This window comes from Culex pipiens, chromosome 3 (genome assembly GCF_016801865.2).
Source record: "Culex pipiens pallens isolate TS chromosome 3, TS_CPP_V2, whole genome shotgun sequence".
NCBI lineage: Eukaryota > Metazoa > Arthropoda > Insecta > Diptera > Culicidae > Culex > Culex pipiens.
The window spans coordinates 59,761,201-59,784,428 of NC_068939.1; the positions used below are offsets into that span (position 1 = coordinate 59,761,201).

The window sequence follows — 23,228 nt, forward strand, 5'->3', positions numbered from 1 at the left end:
AGAATCGCCGAAGAAAACAGCGGAAGTGTCAAGCACTACAACTACAACAGCAATGACAACACGGCCAGCAACTACAACTGCAAGCAAAAGTGTCCCGAGCAGACCAGCATAGGGGCAGCGGTGGTGGCTCCGGAGTGTCACGACCAGTGCAACTACGAGCTGGTCGAGAAGCGGACCTTCATCTGCCGACCCAAGGACACGGTGGTGCACCTGCTGAAGAGTAAGGCCAAGGGCTGCGACTCGTTGGCTGCGGCCGCCAGCAGCAGCAACGCCGGCCGGATAGGAGTGATCGAGAACGCCAAGAACAGTGCGCCGGAGGAGATTGTCGAGATTGATCGGTACTTTAGACATTGAGAGTGGAAGACTGTTAGTGGTATAAGGTGTTGTGTTAATAAATGATAATTAGAATTGATCGCTTTGCTTCGTAAAGGGCTGAGTATCTTCCGTCGTAACAAGCAAGACTTTGTCGGATTTTGACCCCGGATCATACTTGCATAGCTTCAGTGAGTATGGTTAACTCCTTTTTTTGATTTGTTGGGGTATCCTAGGTCTGAGCTTCCGTTGATGTACAGTTTCGGGGTAAAATTCGACAATATCTTACTTGTTAGTTGTTACCGAAGCAGAGGTCCGAACTGAAGCAGTTGAGTTTATTGAATAGTCAATAGTGGAAAGATAGATCTTCAACTCTAACTAAGATACTCTTGCTTCAAACTTTGCCGAATCCATGGCAAATCCAATTATATTCAACCGCAGGCTGCTTTAAGTAGACCCACCAAGGACTCATCTACAACCCAAAAAAACGCGCTCTCAGCTCTAGCCGAATCGGCTCGGACCAACCCAAAGCTTTGCAGCCTATTACGTGCGAATTTACAAGGCTGCGCGCGAGAAGTAATGACAGTAATTCATTATCGCACAAATAGCCATCACCAACGAACGGCAAAATGTAACAATCATGATCATCACGTGGTTTGGCTGGACCAACCCCAGCGCAAAAGACTGCGCCAGCTGACGCAAATTGAAGCTCGTTTCAAGGCAAATGGGAAGTAATTTCTGCCGTCGGTTTTTATCGACAAGAAGAAGTTTTTTTTTCTGCAACTCTGCAGGAAGAACTTCCAATAAATCCTGCCGTATAGCGTGGCGAACGATATCAACAGATGTCTCGCCAATTAATCATGATGTTTTCGATATTGTGAGCTAGCTAGCGTGACCGTTAAAAAACGGGGAGATAATTGGATCCTTGCGTGTTGGCTACTGCAGGAGTTACAAAGACAATTAGTTGTAATTAAACGAACTGGATGAGCTGAGCGTTTTTCGTTCATTGCTTTTTGTGTATTGCAAGTTCGTCAATGTACATTTAAAAGGCCATCCTTTCGTGTAAAGCTTAACGCAAAGTCTTTTTTACATTTAACCATCCTCTCTGTGTATTAACTATGATCCGGACCAATCGTTTGATATGTATTTGAAACGCCTTTCCGAAAAGTCTAAAATATTGCAGATCTGGCAAGTCGTTTTAAGTCAAGATGACATGCATGATTTGTAGCAAAATGATGCGACCACCGTTTGGTTGTACCAAACGGAAAGGAGTTACATATAAAATTTAACAACTCAAATAAGCTGGTTTGAAATTGATGAAACAGCAATTTTTTTTGGTTGAATTATCTAAAATTACAGGCAAAACTACCAACTTGGGATTGGTGACATAGCTGACCCTGATTTCTGATTTGATAAATCAGAACTGTTCTATCGTTTTAAAGCTTTTTAAACCATTTTTTAAGTATTTTAAGTTTTTTGTATTTAAATTATTTTAAGTATTTTCTGAATTTTCGGAATGTTTTGTACTTTAAGTATTTCAAATATTTCAGTTTTTTTTCTTTTCATTAGTTGAAGTATTGTTAATATTGTAGGTATTGTTAGTATTGTAAATATTGTAAGTATTGTAAATATTGTATGTATTGTTAGTATTGTAAATATTGTAAGTATTGTAAATATTGTATGTATTGTAAATATTGTAAGTATTGTAAATATTGTAAGTATTTGAAGTATTTGAAGTACTTGAAGTATTTGAAACATTTGAAATTTTTGAAGTTTTTGAAGTATTTAAAGTATTTAAATTATTTAAAGTACTTGAAGTATTCGAAGTAATTGAAATATTATAAATATTTGAGATATTTGAAGTATTTGATTTATTTGAAGTATTTAAAGTATTTAAAGTATTTAAAGTATTTAAAATATTTAAAGTATTTAAAGTATTTAAAGTATTTAAAGTGTTTAAAGTATTTAAAGTATTTAAAGTATTTAAAGTATTTAAAGTATTTAAAGTATTTAAAGTATTTAAAGTATTTAAAATATTTAAAGAATTTAAAGTATTTAAAGTATTTAAAGTGTTTAAAGTATTTAAAGTATTTATAGTATTTAAAGTATTTAAAGTATTTAAAGTATTTAAAGTATTTAAAGTATTTTAAGTATTTAGAGTATTTAAAGTATTTAAAGTATTTAAAGTATTGAAAGTATTTAAAGTATTTATAGTATTTAAAGTATTTAAAGTATTTAAAGTATTTACAGTATTTAAAGTATTTAAAGTATTCAAAGTATTTAAAGTATTTAATATATTTAAAGTGTTTGAAGTATTTATAGTATTCAAAGTATTTAAAATATTTAAAGTATTTAAAGTATTTAAAGTATTTAAAGTATTTGAAGTATTTTAAGTTATTGAAGTATCTAAAGTATTTGAAGTATTTAAAGTATTTAAAGTATTTGAAGTATCTGAAGTATTTGAAGTATTTGAAGTGCACATTTTGATAAATTATTCCCGTTGGGTGTATAATAATCCTACCTATACGTTGCTCAGAGACTTTTTACATCCATAAAATGCGCTTCTTTCCCACATCTGCCCGAATTCACAAACAAAAAAAAACAACACAATAACAGCTGCAGATGCAAAGTGCAAGGTGTTTCGGCAAATAATGACTCAGCCGACCTGTCATACAACTGGGCCACGGGCACGGCAAAGATCGTCAAATATGAACCCGTCCGTCAACAACCTCGTTCACCTTTTATCGCGCTCGCAGACCAAAAACCACTTTAGGATTCGCACCGGTCCGCGCGTAGTCGGGCAAAGGACCAAGAAAATTGCTCGTAAATGCAGAAATAAGCCAAACAAGCGTGTTTTGTGCCGATGTGGTTGACCTCGCGGGTCTTCGAAGGGGAGGGGATCACCTTAGATACCCTCCGGGAGGTTTTTTTACGACTCTTCGGAGTGGTTTGAATGCGATTTTATTGGTTGGGAATCGGATATTGAATCAGACGAAGATTTATATGAAAGTGGTATAAATAATTTAAATTTTCTGTGAAATTGAAAAAAGTTTGATCGAAGATACCAAATTCAATGTTGAAAAAACCTAACAACAGACTAAAGTGTTCAAGCTTTTCTGCTCAATATACCAGAGCTACAAAAAAGTACGCTTCAACAGCAAAAAAAAATGCTTCAACTTTCCGGCACTCTGAAGCGCTCGTTCTAGTGGTTGCCATTTTCACTGTTTTGCAGTTGAATGCAGTTTTGCACTTGGAAGTTCACATTACACGCTATTTAGCTATTATTGCCGGCCACGTCGAATTGACTGCGCTCAACAACTTTATCAGAAAGGCAGCCACACCAACCAAATCCGGCTGACTGGCAGTGTTGCTTTGGAATGGATTCTTCAGAACATCACATTCTTGTTGATTTTGTTTATTTATCATGCTTATTTATTTTGGTTAAAAATTGACCATAAATGACATCTTATCAATAATCAATTATCAATAAAAATTATAGTGTATTTTAGACAACTTAAAATAACTAACTTTACAGAGAGTTGTTCACACATGCCGGAAAAATTTACACCGACTGGACGCACATTTTACAAAGCTTGCGCCTTCCGGTGTAAACTTTGATGAGAAATTGAAAGTGAACTTTTCATGAGTTTGGTGAAAAGACCCCCCACCCACTAATGCGGGTGAGGCCACCCTGCTAGGTGAATTAATGTCCCGTGCTGATGGCGGTGGTACGATTTTCCTGATACAGTTTTTTTCGGGCGGCTTAATTTCATTTCGAACCACCCAGGCGTAATTTGATGCACTCTGATTATGCAGTTATTGTTTCCCGACGGTTTCGCAGCCGTCTGCATCTTTTTTTTGCGTTCCTTCCAACGAACCAAACGCGTTCAACCTGCGTCCATTTCGACGATGATGGTTTAATTTGAGCGGGCGCGCGCAAAAAAGCCTGCAGCACGCGAATTAATATGCGAATAATTAAATTTTCTTCCGGCGCGCGTCTGGCGGAGCTTTCCGCGCGCAGCGTTTTGGTATTGTTTCGATTTTGAGTGCCATTTTTTTAAATCTAATTTTATGTTTTATTGGGTTTGCCCATCCGGTGCTGGGAGGGAGGTACTTGGTACGCCTGACTGGTGCTTTTGATAACGCTAACGGGATTCATTTGGCTTATTGTGCAGTTTTTAAATGACTCTGGAAATATAATTGTGCGGGTAATTATTGCAATTAAATTTGCGGAAAGAAGTGATGTAATTTTTAATACGATCTGTATTATTGTTATAGCGTGTATTTTACACATTTAAGATAATGTGATAACCAACTGCTTACGACAGTTGATGTTTACATTAGGAAAGAGTAGAATGGATTCTTTGTTGACACTTCGAAATTGTTTTGCAAGAATTAACAAAAAAAATCCGGTCTCAAGTTTTTTAAAGTTTCATAGACTCTATTGATAAAAGACATTTTTTGGCCAATTTTCAAGTGATTATATAAGGCATTCCTCGGAGAGGAAGCTAAAAATACATTAATCATTGTTATAGAATGTATCTATTTTTTTTTTTAATTCAAATCAAATAGTTCTATGATATTCTATCAAATCTTATAATATTCTTCCTTTACGATTTTTAGGCCTAAATAATGAAAAAAAGTTAATAATAAAAAAATGATTCTTATGACCATACGAAAATTATAGGCTAGTTTTCGAAATTTTGATTTTTGGGACCTATCAGGACTTAAAGGGTTAAACTTACACTAGTTGATTTCAGAAGAATATTGAATAAATCAAAAACTATTTCCAAAAAAAAAATGTTTGAAAATATTAAAATGATTTTTTTTGTTTCGAAAGGGTTTTTTAATTGCTATTAGTTTTTGGTATATTTTGACCTTCCCGAGCAGACGGAACTAACTTGGGAATAACATTTTTTGATATTTGAAAATACTAGGTCAATAAAATTTTATGTTATTTATAACAAGATTTGATATTCGTCGTTATGATTTTTTTGTTATTGAATTGTTATTTTAATAACAGACTAATGGGTAATTCTCTACCAACTCACACGAAATCGGGAAAAGTTGCCCCGACCCCTCTTCCATTTGCGTGAAACTTTGTCCTAAGGGGTAACTTTTGTCCCTGATCACGAATCCGAGGTCAGTTTTTTTATATCTCGTGACGGAGGGGCGGTACGACCCCTTCCATTTTTGAACATGCGAAAAAATATGTGTTTTTCAATAGTATGCAGCCTGAAACGGTGATGAGATAGAAATTTGGTGTCAAAGGGTCTTTTATGTAAAATCAAACGCCCGATTTGATGGCGTACTCAGAATTCCGAAAAAAACGTATTTTTCATCGAAAAAAACACTAAAAAAGTTTTAAAAACTCTCCCATTTTCCGTTACTTGACTGTAAAAATTTTTGGAACATGTCATTTTATGGGAAATTTAATGTACTTTTCGAATCTACATTCACCCAGAAGGGTCATTTTTTCATTTAGAACAAAATTTTTCATTTTAAAATTTCATGTTTTTTTCTAACTTTGCAGGGTTATTTTTTAGAGTGTACAAAGTTCTACAACTAGCAGACAATTACAAAAATTTTGATATATAGACATAAGGGGTTTGCTTATAAACATCACGAGTTATTGCTTTTTTACGAAAAAAAAGTTTTGAAAAAGTTACTTTTTGCGTTTCTCTTTGTTTCGTCGTCCGTGTCTGTCGAGGGTGACGATGAACGGCCATGATCGATGACGACCAACTTTTTCAAAACTTTTTTTCGTAAAATCGCGATAACTCGTGATGTTTATAAGCAAACCCTTTATGTTTATATATCATTTTTTTTGTAATTGTCTGCTCTACAACTTCGTAGAACATTGTTACACTCTAAAAAATAATCCCTCAAAGTTAGAAAAAACACGATATTTTAAAATGAAAAATTTTGTTCTAAATGAAAAAATGACCCTTCTGGGTGAATGTAGATTCGAAAAGTACATTAAATTTCCCATAAAATGACATGTTCCAAAAAATTTTACAGTCAAGTACCGGAAAATGGGAGTATTTTTAAAACTTTTTAAGTGTTTTTTTCGATGAAAAATACTTTTTTTCGGAATTCTGAGTACGCCATCAAATCGGGCGTCTAATTTTACATTAATGTCCCTTTGACACCAAATTTCTATCTTATCACCGTTTCAGGCTGCAAATTATTGAAAAACACCTCTTCTTTCGCATGTTCAAAAATGGAAGGGGTCGTACCGCCCCTCCGTCACGAGATATCAAAAAACGGACCTCGGATTCGTGATCAGGGACAAAAGTTACCCCTTAGGACAAAGTTTCACGCAAATCGAAGAGGGGTCGGGGCAACTCCTGTGTGAGTTGGCGGAGAATTACCTCCCTATTTTTTTAAAAAAAGGTGCAATAACCTTTTTTTTTAACCGCCAAAAAGCAAAAAAAAATTATTGGACCTTCAAAAAATAAAACTCTAGAAATAGCCACAAAAGTATTCAAACATTGTAGAAGGTGTTCCAAAATTTTGGGATGACTGTATCCCAAAAGTACAAATGTACATAATGTGTGCTATCTTCATCTTCCAAATCGAACGACTAGAACTATTTCTGGCTACTTTATGGTAATCATCATCGTAAACCTCCAACTATCTCTTCGGCATAACCTCAACCCGCTCAGGTTCAATCTCCAAAAACATAAAAACCAAAATAAGAAGCAATATCCGCCACGAACCACTCTCGTAAATTTCGTTCGATTCCAAACCTCCACAAAAAAAAGCGTCGACCTCAAACGTCTTTATATCCTTCTTCTTTCAGTGTCCCACGTAATAAAGTTCTACAACCCAAAATCTGTGTGGGTACTCAAACTACCAGCTCTGACGGTGAGCTCCTTCTCGTACGCGGAGCCAAAGCAAATAGCTAATAATGACAGCACCACCTCAACCCAAACCCGGAGTACTTTGCATGAGAGATCCATCAACCTCAACTTGACGCACCTTCCTTCTTCTCCTTCTTGATGTACATAGGCGGCTCAATTCTGACCAAACTTTAACGCGTATTGCTACGCGTTCCCGGGTTGCTCAATCTCCGATTCAGATGTTCTCCTTCAAGGTTTTCCTCACTTCGGCACAACTTCACCGCCGACACACACAACACAAACTTTGCTTTACTTTCAGAACAACTTGCTCACTGAATCTTCTTCTCCCCTCGTTCAACGAATCCCACCAGCTGTGCCTCGACGGGAAGTCAGCCTTTTCCCCTCTCTTCACGTCAATTAATAATTTATTCTTCAATCTGGATGCGAGGGGGGGGCTTCACCGTAAACTTTCACTACCGTGCGTAACGCGTTTATTGAAGTTATGTTATTGCCCTGACTGACTGTTGAATCTTTCAGTAGTCCCAAAATCTGAACTCACACAAACGGATCTACTTCGTTGAAACAACCCGCGCGGGACAGCGATTTGTTTTGATTCTTGTCTTCGCGTTGAAACGCTCGCTTCAACGGCATTCAAGTAGATCTGCTTGGGGTAGGACACTGAGCAGAACCAGCAAGACGTGGTAGCTGCGAACGCGATGTCGATGCAGCGTTAGAGCATAGATTGCTGGCTGGTGTACACGACACGACACTCGTTAACGGCAGTTATGACACAACACTACGAGTCGAGCAGCGACACCCCGATTGGTTCTGATTAATACGCCGCGGACTCGACGCGGAGGCAAATTTGCTCGATGTTTACGAACAAGTCCCACAAAATGGAACGGTACAACACACAACACGGAATATCTAGATGAGTAATACCACACGCCTTAAATGGGAGTACTTCTTTGGTTTGGCGCGTGGGGGTTCTCGCGAAAGAGACTAGACTCCGGTACAGACACTGCTGCCGTCACACCGGGGCTATGAAGTCACCAACAAGCTGGCGCAGCAGCACTTTTCGAGCAGATTATCAAAACCTGTCAAATAAGGTCACACTGAGAGGAACCGCCTGAGCTGCACCAGAACCCACCACCGAATTAATTAGCTAATTAGCGAACGCATTAATCTCGACACTGCATGACGTGGACGTGTCGTGACACGGAGTGGACAGGACACATGCTCTCTAATGAACTCCGCAACTCGGCGTTCTTTCAGCGCACCGAACCCCCTAAAACTCTCCACACAGAACAGAACTTCCTTCTTCAGGCCTGGGAACCCTGCGCCGAGATTACACCACTAGTGCAAGGGAAGAACCTAGATTGGCCCAGCTCACACACATACAAACACACACACGAGGTAGCACAGCGAACCCGGAATGACGCGCGCGATACTGAACTCCGTAACACCGCAAACGCTTCGAGAGGAGACACACTTCGACGGACGAGTACAAATTGCTACTAAACACAGTAACTTGGAGCAGTAACTAGCCAGCCAGCCAGCCTGTTTTGTGTGTGACCTGGTTGTGGGCGCTCTCTCGCTCTCTCGCACCAATACACACGCGTATTTTGTGAGAGAGAAAACGCGAAAGAGCGAATTTGTACTATCAGCACCAGCTCGAGAACTTGGTCGATAAGGCAGGCAGGTTTCATTATCAGTTGGGAACTGCTTCTGCGCTCTCGAGCAGCTCTCGCTCTCTGATATCGGACGACTGTATCAGCGGAAGCAGCTGAATTTGGAACTCTGTTTTGGTAGGACGTTGCATAGTCGTCGTAGCTATCAGCGGATTCAGCGTTGAAGGGGTGAAGGAGGATGGTTGTGGCGTTGAATGAGGCATTTTTGAGGGGATATCGGAGAGTTATCAGTACTGCGACGAGGGTGACGTCAACTCCTAGACCGTGTGTATGCAGATGCAGTGCAAAACTGGCTGGTGGGGGATAGATACTGGGCTGATTTGAGTTCAAACTCAACTGAACTGAGTCAGATTTGGGATTTTTGTTTGGTTATCTTATCTATTTTTTTTATCTTTTCCTGCAAATACGATTGATTTCTTAGAAATAAATATTGTTTTGAATTATTTCAACTGATAACGCACTTATTTAAAAGTCACCTATTTTGCCTTCCTCACTAGGGAAAGGCTAAAAAATCATTTAATAGACCTCCTGGACCCACCGTTATCTATATACAAAGTATCTACTGATCTCTACTCTACTCTACTGAGCAAATGTATGTGTGTGTCTCGGCTGTTGCTGAACGAATTTCGACAAGATTTGTTCCATTCCGTCCAGTTTCAGGTCATATAGATTGGTATTGAAAATCATAAAGTTTAATGAAGTTGTTTAAGAGTAACAACAAAAAATAAATAAACCGACACAAAAATGTGGTTTCAACACAACCTCAAAACATCAGGGTCTACAGTAAGCAGGTAAACTTTTAAAAAAATCTATGTAAAATCACATGCAAAACTATGCACATCACCTTTCAGAGCAAAAGTATGTAATATTGCATGAGTAAACGTGTACACAAAAAGCATGTACGGAAAACATAAATTTGGCATAAAAAAAAATGTTTTCCGTGTACCTTTATTTTCGAAAAGTCATAAACAATTTCATACATTTTACCCATTCAGCATGACCAGCACCCAAAATTGTATATATAAACTAGTAATGCAAAATGACTTCTTTTGACATAGGGAATGCATGGACAAAAGTTCATCCAAATCAAAAAATGAAATTTAAAAAATCGCGAAGAAATTTGCGAAATCATCTAAAACTACTCTGAAGCATCCTTCTAGTTTCTAGTGGCACGACAATCATTCCAAGCCCACTGTGTCTGTGTCTGGCGTCTGACGTCAAACGGTTCAGCCCACCACCCTCAAATCATTCACCTGGCTGCCTCTGCCACACAGGTCTCACGACGCTACTCGGATCAAAACAGAACTAGGCCCCGCCAGCCAGTCATGAAATAACATCATTCGGTTGCTCGTGACTTTGGACTCATCACGACGATGCACGACGTCCACAGAATGAACTCAACCGACTATGTTGTGTGGGAGAGTCTTTGTGGTAGTGCCCGGTTGTTTAAGTTTGTGAGAGTGTGTGTGTGTTTGTGCATCAAGAACCAGACCGCGAACAGCCGCTGCTCCGCGGAGCAAGGTTTGCTCGAAAAATGTAAATAAAGAGCGTCAAATACCGCGCGAATGAGAGAGAAAGAAAGAGAGAGAGATAAAACAAACATCAGTACTTGGCCCGTTGTGCACTTTTCCACCCCACCGAACCCCTTCCGACGACTGCCTTCCTCTCTCCGTGAATGTGGTGGTGGTGGTGGCCCTTTAGAGACGAACAGCAAAGTTATGAATCATCCGACCCGACCCGTCTATCCAATCGGGAGCTGCTTGTCGACTGTGTTTGTGGGAAGCTCGCGAGCTCTTTGGTTTGTGCTTTGATACTGTTGTGTTGAATTTTGGGGTAGGCAGAGATGTCAGATTCTTATCAGAGTCTTTTGTGGTGCAAAATTGACTTCTCTAACAAAAGTTTTACTACAGAACTAATTAAAAATCAATCATTTCAACAAAAAAAATTGCTTACAATTCAAACCCTTGAAACTAGGTCACGAAAAAACCGCGAAAGTTTGGCAACACTGCCAATATCTAGGATGTCGAAACGTGATGCTCTAGAAATTTGGCCTGGCTGCAACAAGGGCCTCTCAATTTGCTCAATGAAACGACGCAAGTTGTGGTGTAAGAAGGGATAGTTCCAAGGAACGTGATGATTTGCCTTTTCTGCCACTCGTGAATTTCAGTGCTATTTGGTTGAAAAATCTGGGGATTCAAATAGTTTAATAAACAAGAACAATTTGATTTAATTTCACTTAGTGGTTTATTTATTTGCGTCGAGCAGATATCGATTGCCAATTTTATTCAACATTGGCAGAACTCAATGGTGACATATACAATGCAACACATTTGTCCAAATGAAAAAAAAAAACGTAGCTGGGCAATCCAACTTGTTTGATCCAAACGAGTGAATAAAAGAGAGAAAAATTAGTTGGAGAGTGAAAATAATACCATTTTTTATTTGGCAAACACTATTGCCATTTCGCGTACAAATATGCAAAAAAAAGTTTCGTTTAATTAGGAAATGATTCACTTTGTTTAAAAAGTATTTTTCTAATTCGACATACTCACAGATTACAAATTAAATCTTCATTACCTGAAATGAAAGAAAAAACAGAGGGTTATTATTTGCTTCATTAATAAATGTTAAATTAATTATCTTCCCAGTTATTGTAATGGAGTTCAAGAGAGAAAGAGTAAAAATATTGAAATTCAATCCAAATTTGAAAAAAATAAGTAAATTGATTTTAAATGTTTCAGAGATAAGAAGAACCGAGTTTTTCATAATTCCTGATTTCAATATGTGTTTATATTATTTTTTTTATTGAGAAATAAGTATTGTCCCAAAGACCATGTAGAAATTAGTTTGTTTTGTTATACGATAGACTACGATTGTTCTCAATTTTAAAGCACAGAATTTTTCAACATTAAGATGAAACTGGACACTGATTTTTTAAAAAGCTTCTATTAACGGCCTTTTCCTTAAAACTGTTTTAAAAAATGCTAGTCGTGGAGCCAATATGCCGGGACTTCCCATTTCCCCTTAAGTTAACAAATTTATTCACATCGTCGTGAACGTGCTATCTTGTCGCACGTCGATTTTTGACCAAAATGAATTAAAAGCGCCATTTTGTGCAGCTCTCAATGACTTCAGAGATCCCCAAAATTCGATTTTAGTCCTGAGATATTCAACAAAAACTGAAAAAAAAACTCCGTACATTGTTGTCACTCTTAATATGCAAATAGACATGATCTGATCATGCTATCTTGACACTCCCTGAAAATCGCTGAATGTGCGACAACTACCCAAAGGGATTTTAGTCAGAACGCGGTTGACACACGTACATGCCCATGTGAACATTTTATATTATAACTCGGTACTCGGTAAGATACGAAAAAAAAAGTTTTGAAAAAGTTGGTCACCCGCGACAGACACGGAGGACGAAACAAAGAGTAACGCAAAAAGTAACTTTTTCAAAACTTTTTTTCTCAAGATCTCGATAACTCGTGATGTTTATAAGCAAACCCTTATGTTTATGTATAATTTTTTTGTAATTGTCTTTGTAGAAAATTATTACTCTCTAAAAAATAACCCTGCAAAGTTAGAAAAAACACAAAATTTTAAAATGAAAAATTTTGTTCTTCTGACATGTTCCAAAATTTTTACAGTTGAGTAACGGAAAATGGCAGGGTTTTTAAAACTTTTTTTGTGTTTTTTTTTCGATGAAAAATACGTTTTTTAGGAATTATGAGTACGTCATCAAATCGGGCGTCTAATTTTACATAAATATCTCTTTGACACCAAATTTCTATCTCATCACCGTCTCAGGCTGCAAATTGTTGAAAAACACCTCTTTTTTCTCATGTTCAAAATTAAAACTAACTTAATCCTTAATGTGGTTGATGCCTTCCTCACTTGTTACCAACAATGGGTAATATTAGTGGTTTAGACACATATTTCAGCTATTTTTTTCAGGTCCAGAAAAATAAGTACACAGATATAACTTAAGTTGTCATAACTCGAGACAGGGTTGCCAGATCTTCAAATGTGTGGACTCGTTGAAAAGGTCTTTTGATTACCTAACCAACGATGGGTCGGATGATTGATCCGGACATCGTTTACATACATTTAAGTGAGATCCGGCTTCAAAAAAGTACATAAATATCACTTAAGTGATCATAACTCGAGACAGGGTTGCCAGATCTTCGATTATGTGGACTCGATGGAAAGGTCTTTTGATTACCTAACCAACGATGAGTCGGATGATGGTTCCGGACATCGTTTACATACATTTAAGTGAGATCCGGCTCCAAAAAAGTACATAAATATCACTTAAGTGGTCATAACTCGAGACAGGGTTGCCAGATCTTCAATTATGTGGACTCGTTGGAAAGGTCTCTCGATTACCTAACCAATGATGGGTCGGATGATTGATCCGGACATCGTTTACATGCATTTAAGTGAGATCCGGCTTCAAAAAAGTACATAAATATCACTTAAGTGGTCATAACTCGAGACAGGGTTGCCAGATATTCGATGTTGTGGACTCGTTGGAAAGGTCTCTTGATTACCTAACCAACGATCAGTCGGATGATGGATCCGGACATCGTTTACATACATTTAAGTGAGATCCGGCTTCAAAAAAGTACATAAATATCACTTAAGTGGTCATAACTCGAGACAGGGTTGCCAGATCTTCAATTATGTGGACCCGTTGGAAAAGTCTCTCGATTACCTAACCAATGATGGGTAAGATGATGGATCCGGACATTGTTTACATGCATTTAAGTGATATCCGGCTTCAAAAAAGTACATAAATATCACTTAAGTGGTCATAACTCGAGGCAGGGTTGCCAGATCGTCGATGTTGTGGACTTGTTGGAAAGGTCTCTTGATTACTTAATCAACGATGAGTCGGATGATGGTTCAGGACATCGTTTACATACATTTAAGTGAGATCCGGCTTCAAAAAAGTACATAAATATCACTTAAGTGGTCATAACTCGAGACATGGTTGCCAGATCTTCAATTATGTGGACTCGTTGGAAAGGTCTCTCGATTACCTAACCAATGATGGGTCGGATGATTGATCCGGACATCGTTTACATGCATTTAAGTGAGATCCGGCTTCAAAAAAGTACATAAATATCACTTAAGTGATCATAACTCGAGACAGGGTTGCCAGATCTTCGATTATGTGGACTCGTTGGAAAGGTCTTTTGATTACCTAACCAACGATGAGTCGGATGATGGTTCCGGACATCGTTTACATACATTTAAGTGAGATCCGGCTCCAAAAAAGTACATAAATATCACTTAAGTGGTCATAACTCGAGACAGGGTTGCCAGATCTTCAATTATGTGGACTCGTTGGAAAGGTCTCTCGATTACCTAACCAATGATGGGTCGGATGATTGATCCGGACATCGTTTACATGCATTTAAGTGAGATCCGGCTTCAAAAAAGTACATAAATATCACTTAAGTGGTCATAACTCGAGACAGGGTTGCCAGATCTTCGATTATGTGGACTCGTTGGAAAGGTCTTTTGATTACCTAACCAACGATGGGTCGGATGATGGATCCGGACATCGTTTACATGCATTTAAGTGAGATCCGGCTTCAAAAAAGTACATAAATATCACTTAAGTGGTCATAACTCGAGACAGGGTTGCCAGATCTTCGATGTTGTGGACTTGTTGGAAAGGTCTTTTGATTACCTAAACAACGATGGGTTGGATGATGGATCTGGACATCGTTTACATGCATATAATTGAGATCCGGATATATGTGAAAACACATTTTTATACATAACTTTTGAACTACTTATCGAAACTTCTAACAATTCAATAGCGATGTATGGGACCCTAAACCAAGTCGAATGCAACTGGTTCGATCAAAATCGGTTCAGCCAGTGCTGAAAAAACTTGCCAAGATTTTTGAACACATACATACATACACACACACACACACTTACACACACACACACAGACATTTGTTTAGTTTTCGATTCTGAGCCGATATGTATATATGAAGGTGGGTCTTCGAGCTTTTAATAAAAAGTTCATTTTTAGAGCAGGATTATAGCCTTACCTCAGTGAGGAAGGCAAAAAGGGTCGTACCGTCCCTCCGTCACGAGATATAAAAAAACGGACCTCGAATTCGTGATCAGAGATAAAAGTTACCCCTTAGGATAAAGTTTCACGCAAATCGAAGAGGGATCGGGTCCAACTTTCCCGATTTCGTGTGAGTTGGTAGTGAATTACCCATAATTTATTTTCGGAACATCTTTTTTTTATATTCCACAAAACAAAACAAAAAAAAAAGTTTAATTGAAATAATTAACAATAGTAAACATGGAAATTCAAATGGGGATTTGATAATTTGGATTGGCAAACAAAACATCCAATACTAAATTAAATAAAAGATTAATTTTGGTTAAGGTGAAACCGTTGAACATTTTTGTAGAAAATTAATCATCACTATAAAATATTGTATATTAAATTCAATTTAACGAGTTTCAGCACCAAAAGGAATCAGCATGTGTCGGTTGTTGCCTTCTTGAAGCCACTGAAGGAATTTTTGATCTAAATTAATTGTACTTCAAAAATTATATAATTTTGTGGTACAATCATTGACGTCCTAGTTGGTAATTATTGATTAATGACGATTTCCATAACTTAACAAGGAATGAGATAATCGTTACCAAAAGGAATCAGCATGTGTAGGGCACTATTCTAAACAACTTGTTAAAGGAATTTTGTCAAAGTATTGAAAGCGACGCAAAATTTATATCTTTGAAGGAAAAATCATGACAATGATGGAAGTCTTCACGTTAACTTGATTTCTGGGTTCCGATTTCTTGGCAAACATTTTTGGCTCCAAAAGGTAAGTTACCTTTTTATTAATTTACCTAATCGAGCAAATGTCACCTACAGCTTCCATGAAAAGTCCACATTTCCAGCACTCTAATTAACATCCCCAAAATTAAACTCTCCCAAACGTCACACGCCGGAAAACTTTCCAACGGTGAGCGCAAAGGTCGTTGTTAAAATTAGCTACCTCCTCCTGACGAGGACATACACTCTCTCTAATTATGTTCCATTAATAATTCAATTGCCACCGCTGCCAACGCAGCTCGCAAAATTGCATTCCATTTACACCTCTGCGCAAACTTGCTCTTGACTGTGAAATGGAAGAAGTAAATCGGGGTAGCTTTTTGGACGAGATCACTGCTGAAGAACGACGACACGCGGTACGACCAGGCATGATGCATTTCTAGGTGGCAAATGTTGTTTTGCGGCTTCCCACGACAAATGCTCGGAATCTATTCGATTTGCTTGGTATTTGCCATGGACTAGAAGGCGACCGCAAATCGATTGCAGAATTTTCAAAAGTTCAGTTACTATTAATAGGACAAATGTGTCCTATAGACAAATTGTACGCAGTATTTCCAGCAGGGATGCCAGATACACAGATTTGTCTGTGTTTCACAGACTTTTGAGCTTGTGTCAGACATATTTTGAGGTGCACAGACTTTTAAAAAACTTCATTAAATTAATATTTTGTAATCTTTTATGTTGAAACTTATTTCGATAGACTTCAAATGCTTAAAAACGCAATTTTGATGGATTTCAATGACCTTGAATTGATATATTTGAATTTTAGACAAATCCACAGACATACACAGACTTTTTTACAGACATTTTGAAAAACCAAGTGGCATCCCTGATTTCCAGGTTCTAATTAATTTTAAAGTTACACGTTCGATCCATTAATCCAATGTCAAGGAAGTACCAGCGAAACGAGTTCAATAACTTCGCTGACGTTTGCTGCTGTTTTTGAGTTCGACTTCTAGCAGAAACAATAATAAACAGTGAGTTGCCGGATTTGTGGTTCGACCAACGGACACGTGAGCCGGTCGAGGTTCACTACCCAAGAACATAAAACAGAGTAAAAAACACACATCAGATGCGCTCTGAAAGATTTGTGCCCACCGCGCAAAGTGCTAGAAATTATTTACTACCGACGTGCCGGTCAGTTCCAAGTTCATAAATCTATTCCGGGAGGCACGTTCCCCGGCCATACGAACTGCGGCTCTGGCCGGCTGGAATGGCTAATGGGGAGCTATGGTTGGCTACCAAAGTGCAATCGTCAAACGTTGCTACACACTGCTATAGGGAAAGGTTCGTTCAAATATTACGTTACAAATGTTTTGGCTTCTTAACACTTCAGCCCATCCCAAATTAAAATTTAAATACAAGAAAAGTGACACATTCATCAATCCCCTAAATGTGATACGTAATATTTGAATAAACCCTAGGCAAAGTAAGGACTGTGACGGATTGTACACAAACTTTGAAGTGATCAACGCGCGCCTAGTTTGGTTTGTTTTTGTTTGTCCAAATCCATTTTGACTCTAGCGTTGATTGCTTTATAAAGCAATGGATACTTCAATTAGCCTTATACCGCATTGACGACTTCGTCCAGGAACGAAACGTCTTTGTTGCCAAAGCGATATAGATTCATGAACCATTGAGGAATATTTCAAAAGTAATTACATCTTTTACATTCAGCGCACCGGCAGCAGCGCACGCGAGGGCTTACTCTAAATTTATCTACAACACATTACTAGAGACACACTTTTGCGTGGAATACCCGAAGCAAATTTGAACCCATCTGTGACACAACCCGCCAGCGCACATAAAATCACAACTCGTCGGCACCGTGTGACAAGTCGTTGCGCTAGACTCATGTACAGCGAACCGCAGTTGGTTACTGGCCACGGAACATGTCCCCGCCGCCGAAATATGCAAAACAGGAACGGTACTTGGACGGTGCTAAATCATACTATCAAATGACTACCACTTGCGCGATCTGGCGCGCGTTCGATTGGAATTGCAAAGAGCTGTAGGGAGATTGGGGGACAAAGGAGTATCCCGTTTCCTTATAACACTTTATGAATCAGTTAGGTCAATATCAGTTCAGAGAGATTGCTGAAGTGCACTTTGCAATAAAACTGTTTTGCATTTCTAATTCTTATCGAAGGTCATGCGATTAGCGGTGATTAGTTATGCTCAATTAGTCACAGGCTTATCGCTAATCCAAGGAGATGTGTGTCAATCGTAAAAAAATAATAAAAAAAGGTCTGGCAAAACTTTGTAAAAGGACCGAAGAGAGTTTGCGTTTAAAAACTGTACATGCTGCTCACGTCAGTCGATGTTTACAAATTCTTGTCAGACCCTTTCTATTGTTTTTCAAGTGTTGATAATTTGTACCCTCGGAGCAACCCTCATTAGGTTGAATTTATCTTGCATCATTGGTTCTTCTGAGCACAACAGCGATTTTTAAATAATCAAGTTACAATAAGTTCTACGTAACAACTATGTGTTGCATCATAATCTATTTTGGAACAATTATTGCTTGTTGAAAAGGGGTTACCAAGAGTAAGACAAATTAAGAAAAAAATACTAAAATTGCAAGGAAAGAAGACCGACAAACAGAAAGCTTAAAACTAGATCTTAGTTTTTTATCCTTCATAGATACGTTTAATCATCAGTTCTCTAAGGGCCATTAATTGCTCTGCATTGTCACGGCAGTCTATTTCTATATGTTTTCAATATAGTCGAGTTTTAAAAAAAATTAAAAAATAAAAATTAATAAAAGATTTTTCTACAACTCTGTGGGCGGTAATGTTCTGTGATTTGTTCTACAAAATAAAGCCGTTAGAAAACTAAATCCAATCCATAACATCAAAAAGGGAAAATTCTCGTATGTTTGGCAGGTTAACGGGCCATTCATAAACAAAGAGAAAATGAAATTCACAGAAAGTGCATACAAAAATTCAAGAGCTCCAGAGTTTTTCTTTTTTTTTTTTTTCAGAATGTCCTATAAACATATACAATGGACCTTTAAAAAAAACACTCTAGAGTTCTACTTACAAGCACGAAAGCCGATGACAGTTGGGCTGAATAACATTTAAAAATTCCATAAAATAATGCAATTTCACCTAAATCTTTTACACGCTACAAATAATCAACATTTAAAAATTTAAAGGATGAACATATGATACCTTTTTTCGTCTTATTTTGTTCTTAAGGGGTTACATACATGTATATCAGCAAAAATGTCAGAGGTTGGTATGAGCACACATTTTAACTTTTTTCTAAATCTGTTTTCAGGGTATTGAAATATACATTTTCATCTGTTAACAAAATAAGTTTGAATACATTTGGTTGAATAATTGCTGAGATAAAACCATTTGAAGTTAGCAGTTTCAAAAAACGGGTGCCACGATATCTCAACACTGCGTTGACCAAATCGGTTCAAAATTTTGTTGAAGACTCAGTCCCGTGTGCATGACAAAAGCCGATTTTTTAAAACTTTATTCATATAGAAAAATCGTCAGTTTTAGATTTTTGCATTAAAAAAAACAAAATTAAAAAATCGGGCTTCGTCATGCACAAGGGATATGTCTTGAGAGTCTCAAATTTCAGCTAATTCGGTCCATAACATCTCGAGATATCGTGGCACCCGTAAATCAACTCGGTGTTTCGAGAAAAAACGCTCAGAAAGTTTGACAGTCCGCTTTGCGCATGGCAAAATTTTGAGTTTAAATCGTCTCTAACTCAGTTTATTCATGAAATATCTTCATGAAACTTTCAGGAGTGATTGAAAATCATCTTTTTAGTCAGTTCAATATTTTATTGTAATATGAATTTTTGTGATTTCTTAAATGTAGCCCCTTAACTAATTTTGCACAGTGTAGGTATATGGAAATTTGATGCTCAATATAATACTTCAACATTATTTTGAAAATGAATATTGAAGATTAATTGGAAATCAGCGTTAGAATCACTATTCATTTCATACATTATATATTAAAAGGCAAACGGTTGAATATGAATTCCTAAAGGCCCCATGTTCCACTAACCCGAAAATTGTCCACGATGCACTTTGGTTACCACGGAACACGCGAGAACGGACACTAAACGGGACGGGGACACTGCCACTCGATCGCCATTTGGCTTCAAACTACCAGCACAAGATTCAATTTTGAAGAGTACTGAAAGAAGTTCCTGAAATAATAGAATTCTAGGATTAATTTAGAAGGATTTAAAAATTTAAACGAAAATATAAACATGAGATTTTAAGGAAATAACATGCATAAGTAAGACTTCACCAATTTGAATCACCCTACCCCCATAGTCAGTGCCCAGTCACCATGAACATGAATCTGCTGAAGCCTACATAAAACGAGCCGCCGCCGCCATGGGGTTTCTCGGTGGTGGTGTTTCTGTTTTGGTCGGTCGATATGCGACGCCGGTATTTATTTTTAATTTGTGGCTAAATTTAACAGTTGTACACACCGTTTTAGACCGGCACCATGCTCGATTGGGGAGCGCGGTAATGTTTACAGTGCACCAGAATGCTATCATTGATGGGCACATGGCAACAATTTTTGTTATTTGTTTTCATTTTTACGAAACTCTTTATTTTATTCTTGATTTGAATATTCTTATGTTTTTATTTTTTGACCCAATTTTTCTTCTAGTGTATTACTTTTTGTTTTAACTTCTTCTTATTTCCTTTTTCGTTTTCTCTTTTATATTTCTCTTATCGGTTTTGGAAACTCTTGTATATTTTTTGAATCTGTTCAATTGAAATATTTCTTTGGTAGCATTCCGACTTGCTTAGCTTGACACACAGTGTTCGTCACCAATCCGTCTTGTTTTAAAAAGCAATTAATCCACCGAATGCCACCATCATCGACAGATGGCATGGCACTCTAAAGCAAGGTGCGGAGAACTGTGATGTGCGGTTTAATTAGCGTTTTACACACACGATGATGGCGTTCAACCAGTGCGAGTCCCCAGTCGTTGTGGCGGCTACCGTTTTTCGCGTCGGCTGTTCAAAGTGAGTTGTTGTCTCTAGTATTTCCCCAAACGGAAGGCAATGAACTTGGCTGATTTTGGACCTGGATAACACGAACCGACTGCGTGCCCGGCATTGCCGCGGCATACTAACGGTGAAGAAAATTATTAATTAATATTTCATGTGTTTTTGTGGTGGGCTGGAAAGTGAGCGCTGTCGACGCCAGACTAGAAAGGAAGGAAGTGATTAGGAAATTGTGGGTGGAATGATTATGAGCCGAAAACTATGCCGCAGAAAGTTAACCATCAATTATGATAAGTGTGAACGATGATACGTTACGTTATTATGACGGGATTCTAAGGCATTTGAGTAGCATGGCCAAATCCAGACAGAAGCGTTTTAGAAATTTTCTCAAAAAAAAAAACTATAGCCTCTAGTTGACACGCGGAACCGTAAGTGTCCACTTAAAATCCATCCGAAGTAATCCTACAAATTGCTGTTTGCATATTAAATTACCGTATCGTCAGAAGCACCTGCTCAGGAGATGCATTTCTTCTTTGTGAAAGGCCACGTTGGACAAGCTCAAACAGCAAAAAAAAATCTGCTCTCCACTCATCACACACTTCCAACCAGCCCGGACTGAATTCGTTCGTATCATCTTCAAAGAAATTGCGAAATCTGCACTTCACACGTCTACCAGTCTACCTCTATTTGCAAACCACACCGGGCAATGGCAGCAGCAATCAGCAGACTTCCTCCTCGTAACGTTTTTGCATCTTTGATTTCTCGCACCTTACATTTCAATGCCAGTTTCGCGTCAAGTTCAGACCAACAAACCCCGGCTCTTGTAAGGTGACTCGCCGGCACGTGTCCTTCCTGGAGGTGCGATAAAAGCTCCGGATAATATTTATGAAACCTTGTGATGACGTCGGCACGAGTGCACCAAGAATCAAGATGTCTCTCTTTTTTTGCGCTCGCAGACTGATGACGAATGTGCCGCCACTCGGCTGGGCAGGACAAAAACAGAAACAACTAAAAATTTATAAAATTCTTCTTGCGACGGCGGCGCGTCGAAAGTGAGCACCACACTTTTTGGCACCAGATCAAAGTCGGATCTTTACTTCGAATAAAAAGTAGACGGCGTTGCCAGCGGCGGAGTCAACGTGATGCAGACTTGGTGTCTGTTGTGGGATAGCTGAGAGGATACGTCGTAAACAGTCGTAATTCGAAGCCGCGTCAGAGAGACCATTTAGAATCTGCTTTAAAATTGTAATTATTAAACTGGTTGGATAAATCCCTGGGCTTTGTCAATTTTTTTACACATGGACACCACTTCATGCTACGAGAACCCACTTTGACGCAGTCTCAGGGCTTAATCGATGAACGGTAAGCAGTTATCGAGAACAAGGAGGTTCTCCAATAGTGAAAATATCACATTTGTACAATGAACCGCTACATATGAGGTTTTTCCCTACACAGAAAAAAATCATGGTAATATTACATCTGGGAAGGGGTACATCTTTTATGTCAGAAAAAAGGTGTAATTTTACCTTTGGAAATGTGTAATTTTACCACTTTTCTGGTGTAATGTCACTTTTTCAGTCTAAATTGTAGTAAAATTACATCATAAAAGAGGTAATATTCAACCTTCCAAAATTACAGCTTCCAAATTTACATTATTTTTCTGTGTATCTTATTGTGGGTGTCAGGATAGGATGCGGGTTTTAGTTTTTGTAGAATTTAGGATTTTAACTATAAATATCAACTTTTTATACTTTGCATTTAGTTATTTAGAGACAAAATTAGTAATAGTGAATTTAGAAATTCTATCAGAATCGGTGATTTTCATTCAAGTAGCATAAAAATCATTCTGATTTGTCAAAATTTCCATAGAGTCTCGATCAATCAATATATATACTATAGTGAAATCATATCGGACTAAATTCGTTGATCAGTTGATTATGATTGTATCGACCATTGTTGCGAATCGAGGATCTACTGGAATTCTGACGATCAAATGATCGACTTGTAAAATATGAACTGTTATTCTATTTTATTTTTATTTTTATAGAAGCCAGACAGGTTTTAAAAGAAACGTACTTGATTTTTGGCTATTAATTAAAATTTCGGGGATTTGAGAGGAGTAGCTGAGCAACTCTCTACGAAATCGGCCGATTTCGACCATTTTTATTTTTTGTATTTTTTGATTTGACTCAAACTTTGTGGGGGCCTTCCCTATGTCCAAATAAGCTATTTTGCGTCATTGGTACACCCATACAAGTCTCCATACAATTTTGGCAGCTGTCCATACAAAAATGGTATGCAAATATTCAAACAGCTGTAACTTTTGAGTGAATTTTCTGATCAATTTTATGTCTTCGGCAAAGTTGTAGGTATTGTTGAGGACTTTTGAGAAACAAATAGCTACACGGAAAAAAAATTGCAGATTTTTTTATCAACTTTTTTTTCACTAAAACTCAATTTACCAAAATAAGCTCAGAAAATTTGCTATAAAATTGTCTAAG

General features: G+C 37.8%; 1 protein-coding gene across 2 annotated transcripts in view; it reads right to left on the bottom strand.

The window, feature by feature from the left end:
• The window catches only part of LOC120417615 (cyclin-dependent kinase 14), a 267,069-nt gene that overhangs the window by 178,444 nt on the left and 65,397 nt on the right, over positions 1-23,228 (bottom strand). The window contains exon 1 of one of the 2 annotated variants that reach the window (XM_052710861.1): positions 7,297-8,637. The exons of the other annotated variant lie outside the window; for it this stretch is intronic. Coding sequence (XP_052566821.1) covers positions 7,297-7,324 — 28 coding nt within the window. The 5' untranslated portion in view covers positions 7,325-8,637. Of the gene's footprint in view, positions 1-7,296; positions 8,638-23,228 lie in introns of those variants that run through there. 2 annotated transcript variants of the gene reach the window in all.